Source organism: Rhineura floridana, chromosome 9 (assembly GCF_030035675.1).
Source record: "Rhineura floridana isolate rRhiFlo1 chromosome 9, rRhiFlo1.hap2, whole genome shotgun sequence".
NCBI classification, from domain to species: domain Eukaryota; kingdom Metazoa; phylum Chordata; class Lepidosauria; order Squamata; family Rhineuridae; genus Rhineura; species Rhineura floridana.
This window is the reverse complement of record NC_084488.1, coordinates 46,735,645-46,746,169: the sequence shown is the minus strand read 5'-3', so window position 1 is coordinate 46,746,169 and position 10,525 is coordinate 46,735,645. Positions and strand designations below refer to the sequence as shown.

The following is a 10,525-nucleotide window of genomic DNA, read 5'->3' as shown; positions in this document are numbered from 1 at the left end:
TGGAGTATGACCTGGGAGACCAGGGTTCGTATCCCCACACAGCCATGTAGCTCACTGGGTGACCTTGGGCCAGTCACTGCCTCTCAGCCTCAGAGGAAGGCCATGGTAAACCCTCTCTGAATACCGCTTACCAAGAAAACCCTATTCATAGGGTCGCCATAAGTCGGAATCGACTTGAAGGCAGTCCATTTCCATTTTTTCATATTCTTTTCTAGAGAAAAAGAGAGGGAGAGAGAATGCATAGACAGGAGAAGGGGTGCGAATGCATGATTTTTTTTAAAAACCATAAATTGGAGGCTTGGGTTAAAGGTGGGTCCTAGGTTTGAAAACATGATACTGTGTATGTTCTAGAGGTCATTGAAGGTGCTTATGAGGTGACAGGGTTAAAGGAGCAATGCTCTTTGATATCATTTTTCCCTTTCAGTGTACTGTCAGCTGAAAAACCTTTCCTTTGTTGAAACAGGATGAATAGTATTGGGCCTACATATATATATAATAACAATAACAATAACAACAACAACATGAAAACCTTGAAACACGTTCAGCACAATTTTTGGTTAAGAGTCCCTAGAGTATAAGCTTAACATTGTTTTCAGTGATTTACACTGACATGGGAGGAAGATTAGGTATTTCACTTAATTACATGACGTTAGGCAGATTCTTAAACTAAATGGAAAGTGTTAAGAATAAATAGCCTACATTCCCCATTTCATATAATGTTACAAGTTTAAAGTTTCTGTGCTTATTATTCCAAAAACTGGTATACCAACCAATGGGTGAAAGAATCCAGAAGGGAATTTCAATTATTGTTTATTTGGAGAGCTAGTTGTCACACACACAAGATGCTTTTCTGCTTTCAGGCCTGAAAGCCTGTAATTGACAGAAGGCTGTCCTTCCCTGGGTATGAGACAGGGTGGAAGTGCATGCTCTTTTGTGTCACAGGTACTATGTGAATTTTGTGTGCTTTTAGTAAAACTATTCATAACCTATCAGATACCTTCTGGAATAATTGATTGGTTGTTGTAGATTTTTGTCATTGGGATGTTGTTTACATCATGTGCTTGGGATGGACTGTTTGAGGAAGGAGGGACATGGGTGATGCTGCCCTAATTTCAGTGATCATGAGTAGGGGAAGACACAGCCATGGAAGGTGAGCGTGAGGCTATTCATGCCTTGTTCCTCACTTCTACCTCTCATGGCTGGGTTCCTCGTTGCTTCTCTGCCATGCCCATCAGCCTGTGCTGATGTTGTTTAATGCCAGATCAGTACATAATAAGACCTCACACATCATTTTTGATCATGGATGAAGGTGCCAATCTGCTGTGTATTACTAGGACCTGGGTGGGTAAGCTGGGAGAGTTGATCTGGCTCAGCTGTGCCCACCTGGATACTCGGTGCAGCATCAGCACAGGTTGCAGGTATTGGGAGGGAAGTCCTGTGCTCCACTAATCATGTAAACAAATCTGTGTTAGACTCTTTTAACAATCAGCCCCAAGTGCCCACTCTGGCACTGCAGAGCCAATTCTGGACCTTGGTATACCAGAAACCTAAGGCTAAAGAAACAGGCTAGATGAAGTCTAGAGCACCAGTGGTGAAAGACACCAGTGAACATAAGAAGAGCCTGCTGGATCAGCCCGCAAGCAGGACCTGAGTGCAAGAACACTCTCCCCTCCTGAGGCTTCACATAAGTGAGAGCACACAATTGTGCCTGCCAGCTGATATGAGGGTGGTGAAGAAGGCTCACTTCTCTGCTTCCATTGCATCCTTAAGTAGCTGTCCAGTGGAGCTTTTTTGTATTTTCCAGGATCTGTTGACACCTATTCTTGGGAACTGAGTTTGAGACCCTTAGGAAGCCCACTGTGTGCAAGGTGCTTATACACCTGCCCCTAATGCCATTTAACATCCACATGAAGGTATTGGAAGTGGTCATTAGGAGATTAAGGATGAGGTGTCATCAGAATGCTGATGATATCTAGCCCTATTGCTCTGTAATATTTGAATCAGGAGAGGCCATGCAAGCACTGGAATGGGGCCTGGACTTGGTGGTGGATTAGATGAGGGCCAACAAACTGACTCTTAATTATGGCAAGATAGGGGCACTATGATTGATTGGTTCCTGAGTCTGGATAATTGGATGGGGTTGTATTCCCTCTGAAGGAGTAGGTTTACAGATTGGGGGTGCTCCTGGATCCATCTCTGTCATTAGAGGCCCAGGCAACCTCAGTGGCTAGGAGTGCCTTTTACTATTTTCAGCTGGTAAGGCATTAAAGTAAGGACTGGGATAGCCTGACCACTGTCCATGCACTAGTAACCTCCAGATTGGATTACTGCAATGTGATATATGTAGGGGCTGCCCTTGAGGCTGACCCAGAAGCTGCAGCTAATGCAAAAGGTGGTAGCTCGACTGCTCACTGGAGAAGGATATCACCATTATATTACACCGTTATTGAAAGAACTCCACTGGCTTTTAGTTAGCTACCAGGCTAAATATTGGTACTGGTGTACAAAGCCCAAACTATAAGGAATCAGGATATTGAAAATACTGTCTCATCCCTTATATACCTAACCAATCATTGTGCTCTGCAGGAGAGGACAGCCTGAAGATACCATTTTATCAGGAGGTCCATTCTGCACAATATAGGAATCTGGCTTTTAGTGTGGGGGCACTTACCCTTTGGAACTCCTTCCCATTAGGTATGACAGGCACCATCTATATTGTTATGAGCATGCGGGTTGAGATGGATGATTCCTGTGGGCCCCCTTTCCAGCCTCTGATTTGGAATCCTATGCCCTGGGGGCTGGCTCTGCTAGCCAGATGAATCTCCTTTGTTAATCAAATAGAGTGGGCCAGTGATTTCCCCAGTTCCATTTAGTTGCTTTCCTGTAGGCATATATTTACTAATGTATGAATTCCTCCTTTGGGAGGGGGGGATGGGATCAGCAACTAGAACTGGGTACAGGTATATGGAGTGAGGTAGGGATGTGCTAGAATTCCACCCAATTCAGATTTGGTATTGAATTTTCCATTAATTCCCTTTTAAAAAATGGTTGCAGATTGGATTTTTAGTAGCAATTTTCCGCTGCTATTTTTGAAAATGGTTTTTTTTTAAAAAAAATTGCCTCTAACCTATTGATTTAAAGACTATTTTTATCTATATTTTGCTTCATTTATCAATATTTCCTTTAAAATGCTGATTATCAATATTAATGTCAACATTTTTGCAAGGGAAAAAAACAGATCAGTAAAAGCGGTAGTGGACAAAGAACAAACTCAAATCGATACTGGCATGTTAGGTTGACGGAATGTTTTTGAACCAGCACTGGTCAACGGATCTGAGAGTGAGGGTCACAAAATCTGTGTTGACCATTAAGATCTGCATTCTTGGTTCTGGCAACAGCTACAGCAGAAGTACTTTTCTTGTCAAAAGCTTACAGATTTAATGATATAATTTGGTGCCAAAACAATAAGTTCTTGGAAGGTTTCAAGGATATTTTTTTAAAAATATCACTTCTTCTTTATAGACATTCCTTTTGCAAGACTGTAAAAGGATAACTACAAACAAGCAAAATAGAAATACACACATTCCTACATTCATGATTGTGCACAAATGCATTATCAAAAGAAGATTGCAAACAGCATTTCAACTACTTATGTGTGTGATTGACAATGAAGGGTACAACAGGTAGGAACATAAAGAAGCAGCAAGGGTAAACGGTATAAATATACACATATCTACAGTGTCTAGAAATCCTATGTGAAATATTGTTGGATTAGTAATGCAACAGGTAATGGCAGAACCTAGAATCTGAGGAACATTCAGAAGTATTTATGTAAGCATTTAATAAAGTTAAGGTTTGCAACCCAATTTTTAGATGAGACTGTACAACTACTACCACAACAAAGCTGTGCCACAAAAGTATACTGAAGACACAAGTTTAAATAATTCACTCTGATCCAGAATTATGCCCTGCAAAGTGCACATGGAGGTCTGGCAAATACAGGCTTCTGCATTTAGCAATGAGAGGGCAATACCTCTTGGAGCTGGTGGAGTTGCTTCCTTAATATAAGTTAATGGTTTGCTCACAAGGATCAAAGCAATTATGTTACATTATAGCATCATTTTCCTTTGAAAAATGTTTTGCATACATACATGACTATTGAATTGCCAGTTTCATATGGGACTGTCTTGTGTTTCTGTGATACAACATGCACTGTGAGTGATATTAGATACATAGAAGCTCAGAGCTCAAAGTCTATCCAAAAATTCTTAGAGGCAATAGTAGTAGAAATAGGAGGGCTGTGCAGTGGGGTGGGCCCCAACCTAAAAGGTACAGTTTGTCAAACCTGCATGCTATAATGGGGGGAGGGGTTCAGAAATGGCTGTGCAACAAGCGGACAGCTAGTCCAAATGTGAGCTGAACAGTATGGATGGAGGTTAAACTTCTCTCCATTCTGCTGAATCAGGTCAGTGTGGACATGCAGCAAGTTCTGCAACTAACCTTGAATCTTTGGAGTCTAGGGCTATAGGGGAGGGAGGGATAAGATTTTAGGTCTGCCTGCCTGAGAAGGAAAGAGGGAAGCAGGAGTTAAGCACTTCCTTACTATATTGTCTGGGAGAGTGTTCCCTCCCCTCCCCCATTGAAGTGTATGTCTGCATATACTCTATTCTATTACTCTACTGCTCTATTCTCCCCTTGCTTTCATCACCAATAGGGTATTTACATGTTTCTAATATTCTATTCCTATGGGAAAACTTTACACGTGTGCAACCTTCTATTGGGAGGGTTTTTAAAACAGCAATATTGTCCTTCAAGGAGACTCCCTTGAGTATGCCGAATACTCTCTCTGTATTTGTCCCCACGTCATTGCTGTACTGATTGGCCCAGGACAACCAAGTTTGATCTCAGAGAAAATGGTGAATGGGGCCTAACTAGAATAAGGCTAAACTGTGAAGTTTCATTGGTCATAATGTAACTTTTACATGTTTGGTGTTATACATATGTATTGCTGCCTCTAGCACACTTCTTTGCCCCCACACCCGCCAAAGACTCCTGAGACGTAGCATTGGTTTAAATGTTATGTTTAATAAATATAACATAATCCGAATTCAAACATATCTAGTCATAATTAATAACTGCTTATAACCCACGGGCAGGTGAGGAATTGCACTATTCTGGTGGGAATGGAATCCCCCCAGTCTCCTGGGCATGTATCACAGCTGATAGCTGTGGGTTCTGATGCAAGGATATGGGCCAAGACTCCCTCCTTGCCCAGTGAACCTTGGGAGCGGTTTGCCATGTGCATCCTGGCCCCACTGTACATGTGTTCACTCCAATGAGCATGACAATCCACAGAGGCACCCGCCAGTTATCCGCAGACCGGAGTCCTGCAAGACTCCTGAGGGGCGTCCTTACCCAAAAATGCCTCAGAATACCTACCTCTCCCTCCACCAAATTCCTCACCTGCCCGAACTCAATGCCACAAGAGGTGTATAGCTCATGTTTATACACCTCACCCCACAAACCCCAACAACTCCACCAACCCCTTATGTAAATCCTCTACATGTCACACCCAAGTTCAGAAAGGTGAACGCATCTTCCCTAAAGAGATGAGGATAGTCGACACCAATCCCTGGATGCGAAATGGAGCCCCGCCCTTTCCTCAGTACAAACTTCTTAATTCTCCGGTTCACCCCACACCTAGCCCTATCAATTTTATTGGGGTGAACCACCCCTCTCCAAACTCACCGCTCCAATAGGGTAGGAAGAAGTTCACCCCATAACATGCCCCTTCTTGCGCCCCAACGCAAAGTGGCCGTGGCAGATAGACGGAGCTGTGTCCCCATGTCAGTGGAGGATGCTCTTCTCAGCGCCCAAAACAGGATGGAATGCCCGGACATTAAGATGCTTGCTGGTTCCGGCCACATCCCGATACCTGGGGAAGGGAAGAAGAAACAATTAATAACAAACCAACTGGAACTAGAACTGACAATCAGCACAACCATGGAGATCGCTATCTGCCCTTGGGTGCCGTACATGCACTCCAACTGCAAACTGTGCAAACCACTGCAGATCCCTATCTGCCCTTAGCTGTCGTACATGCACTCCTACTTCAAAACCATGCAACGCAGATCACTATCTGCCCTTGGGTGCCATATATGCACTCCAACTATCAAACCGTGCAATCGCAGATCACTATCTGCCCTTGGGTGCCTTATATGCACTCCAACGTGGGTACAGTGCCATCAATACCGTATGTACGCTTTGAAAGCTGCAGATCACCATCTGCCAATAGTCTGTATATCAGGAGAGGAGAAGCCCATCTGTGCCACCACAGTAGCAGCCCCTATTTGGAAAGAATGAAGGCCAAAGACCACCAGATCACGGCCCGATAACAACAAAGTCCTCTTGAGCACTGCCCAGAATTGAAACCAAGTAAGGGAGGACCCATCTTCATGAATAAAGAGGTAGCTAAACCCTTCTGGGCGGAGTGCCAAATATGCCCGTAATGCAGCAACAGGGCATAAATGAAGAATAGGGCATGGGCCTAACATGACCTGTTTTCCCTTGGCCTTCTGATCCGTCTTGGAGATTCGTAGTGTAATACAGGCTGCTAAGTCTGATAGAACACAGTCCGTGAACTCCAGGGCCCTGGCAGAGCAGTCTCTCTTCGAGGCAGCCAACAGCTCACTAGGGCGAAATGCACCGTAAAAGGTGACAAGAACAACAGCAGTGAATAGTGTCACTTCAAATGAAGAGGAACAAAGGCCCTGAAATTGCAGGAGCAACTGGCCAATCAGATCTGGGGTAAATGTCTGCCTCCTATCAGGTATCGTAGGGGAGATTCCGGCCCAACCCTCTAGCATCTTCCATATTCGGAAGTCCGCTGTGAACTCGGGAAGGCCCCTGGCTTTGGACTGAAAAGCCAGAGCCAACAATTGGCCAGCAATAGTGATGACCGCCTTACTCGCAGCCCGCAAAGCAACCAAATATCATATGAGGTGGCTAACAGGTATGGGCCACAGGTGTGGTAGGCCAGCTTGCGCTCAAAATCTCCAGAAGTCAGTACAAGCGTGCTGGTATGCCTTCCGGGTGCCAGGAGAGAGTGCATAAGATTAGCTTTGGATGTCAGCCTAGCTGACCTCTTTGGTGGAGTAGGAGCACTAGGGCCAGAGCCCGGATCATTTGGGGCTGAGCGTTGCCGCTCTAACTCCTCGATCCTAAGCGCCCGCATGGAGCCCATATCTGACTCTTCATCCGAAGAATGAGGCTCTGCGGGTGGGCGCCTGGCAGGCTGCTTAACCACCTGAATGCCTTTCTTCTGTTTGGCCTTCTGAGGAGGCATGATCAAAAACAGAGAACACCTGCAGAATGAAAAACAGATGACAAATCAACCGGTCCACACCTGACAGAAGGTCCTGTAAACTCCAATAAGGGGAACAGCAAAAAGGTACCTTTCTAATTTGTTTATTTATTTATATATATTATATATATAAATATACATAATATATATATATAGATAAGACAGTTTAGAAAGCAACAAACAGAACTTCACTCAAGCTTGCTCTGGATCCCTATAAGGAGTCCGTTAATCACCTAAAAATATATATATAAACGTAATTGTGATTAACCAAACAGAGGTTTTTATTATATTAACAAAACGTTTCAGCTTCCGCCTTCATCAGCTGCCAACATACCTATATATATATATATATTTAAAAGGGGGAGCGTCAAGGATAGGCCTGGGCCCCCAATGAACTGGGAAAGGAGGGGGAGGGACTCTAAAAGTGTGTCACAGCCTATTTATTTATTTATTTATTGACTTATTATTGACTCATTTATTTTAATAGGCCACTTGTTAACAGGCCTGAGAGGGTGAATGGCAACAGGCCGCCTGCTTAAAGCCGCACAGGGGAAGGAGGGGGGGAATCACAGGGTGGGGTTCTTCCCCCAACCAGTGAGGCACGCTGTGGCTCCAACAGCCAAGTGCGGGAAATGTGCACACATGCGAGGCACGTGATATACAATAAGGCCCCCAAGAGTGAGGTCGCTCAAATTGCTTCCCCTAAGGCTGTTAGGCTGGATGAAAAAACAGGCGCAATAAGCACCGAAGCAGGAGAGGGCCCGAGCTTGACGATCGCCAAACAGGGGATCGCCGCCCCCACCACAAACCAGTTGATCGGCGGGCGATAAACTAAAGGGGAAGCGCTGAACTAGCACGTAAATGGGGTGTTAATATCGAACAAGCGCCACTCCACTGCCAATCAGCTGGGTTGCGGGTGGGAAATGGGGGGGAGTGCCTAGGCAACAGAATGACAGAAAAAAGGGGGGAGGCAAGTGCCACCCAACAACCAACTAGCTGAGCCGTGGAAGATTGCTGCTGCCGCCGCCGAAACTCGCACAAAACAGGACCAGCACAAGCCTTGTGTACAGCCTCATTCACGCAGTCACTAGCTCAGGATTCCAGTAGTATATTTAAAGTTGCTATTAATATCTTCCCAAATTGCAATTATATAGATTAATTAATGAGATAGTACACCGAACATGCTCAGCAGCATATAATACAATTTCATTTTATTTAAAACATATTTTGCATAATATAAAAATATTGATCACAGTGAGATTTAACAATTGTTACTGCTATAAACAAGAATGCAGTACAATATTTTTAATGGAAATAAATTATATAGTTATTATCTTTTTAAAAAATCACAAGAAAGAAAATGTAGGCTGTTTGGTCATTGGAAAAAAATCAAGTCCTTAGTGAGTTCGTTATAATGAAGAAAATCCCAGTTTTTTTTCTACATTTGCTTTCCACAAAGCACAAATGAGTCTCTCTCCAATAGTCCTATAATGTCTCTTCCGCACAGTAAATCCAAAATGTTAGCAGTCTTTTTAAAAAAGGAAAAATGTACACCAATTTGCCAGATGATATCTTCTTCACTAATTGATAAGTGGTTTTTTCCAGTATGTGGGTACACAACGACACACTTCTTCACTGTAATAAAATCCAAGCTCACATCGTTTCGTTCGAACTGTACATGGTGGTCTGTAGCAACTGAAAGAAGATGGGAAAAACAGGTGTTGGAAAAAGTTGTAAAACTGACATGAGAAATTATCTTGTCTTCTGAAATCGACAGTGTGTGCTTGGAAAAGCTAATATACCTATTGAAAGATGCTGTGTAAGGTGTGTGGATTCACACAGTAGGCATATAGAACCGGACAATGTGGACACAGTTAGAAGTCTTAAGAAGCCCTCCTCCCACAGCTCTTTCTTTCTCCCAAGCTGTCCATCAATGGGAACTACCACACAGAGAGAAGACAGGAGGGGGAGGGTGTAGTTTTGTGACTGAAAGTTCTAACATCCAGTCAGATAATAACTTTAACAGGGCGGTCTTTTGACTTCCTATCATACTGCTTTTGGAATAAGAATAGAATATATTAGAAGCCATTTTAGCTACTATTTTTTATTCGCAACTGCTGAGTTTTGGTGCCAATTGAAGACCTAGTTATTTGCCCAGGCCTTTTCTAGAGTTTCATGCCAGATGAAGATGTATTTTATTGTTGCTTATTGTAAATTGTCTGCCTGTTCTTTTTTAAAGTGAATTGTTCTACTGTTTCTGTTTTATTGTTGCTTTAACAATTTGGAATTTTCGTATGTTATTTTGCACTGATTATGAGATACTATGCCTGCAAATTTCATTCAATTTTGCAAAAAGGAAAAAAAAAGTGACAGCATTTTATTTATCTCCCTTGTAGTCATTTGGGAAAACATCTAGGGCTTCAGAAAACACAGATGAAGCAACCCTCTGCCTTGAAACTAAGGTGAAGTGAGATGTTAATCCAAGCCATCAAGCTCAGGTGATCACTTATTTAGTCAACACGGTGGGTTCTGAGGTGAATATTTTTCTGTGCACTCATTATCAAGTGCCTATAACAATTTATGCAATGAACTTAAGATATGAAAAACCTTTCTACTGGGACAAATAATAGCTTTTTTCCTTGTATTGAATGTCTATATGCAGGATCTGCTAGTCTGAACAATTCACCCAACAATTCATCTGACAGATAGGGGTGGGCAAGAAATTCTATTTAGTTTGCATTTCAAGCCAAATATATCATATTCACACTTTCACTAACAATATGACAATCAAAACACAAGAGATCCTTCAAAACTCACTTATTTGAATTTTGCAATGCAGTTTACCAACCCAAAATGTTTACAAAAATGCATATGTTAGGGGAAAGTGTGCATAAAATGAATTTATTTATTTATTTTATTAATTTATATCCCACCCTTCCTCCCAGAAGAGCGCAGGGCAGCAACCCCCCCCCCAACCAAACACTAAAAGCACTTTAAAATACCGTAAAAACAAAAGGTTTTAAAATATATTAAAACAAAACATGTTTAGAAACATTTTTAGAAAACCTTTAAAACATTTCAAAAAGCAATTCCAGCACAGATGCAGACTGGGATAAGGTCTCTACTTAAAAGGATTGTTGAAAGAGGAATGTCTTCAATAGG

At 42.7% G+C, this 10,525-nt stretch overlaps 1 protein-coding gene across 1 annotated transcript in view; it reads right to left on the bottom strand.

Annotated features, from left to right (window-relative positions):
- Positions 1 to 8,617: 8,617 nt before the first annotated feature.
- The window catches only part of VEGFC (vascular endothelial growth factor C), an 87,505-nt gene continuing 85,597 nt past the window's right edge, over positions 8,618 to 10,525 (bottom strand). The window contains exon 7 of the mRNA XM_061583973.1: positions 8,618 to 9,058. Within this exon, the coding sequence (XP_061439957.1) occupies positions 8,944 to 9,058 (115 nt within the window). The 3' untranslated portion in view covers positions 8,618 to 8,943. The remainder of the gene's footprint in view (positions 9,059 to 10,525) is intronic.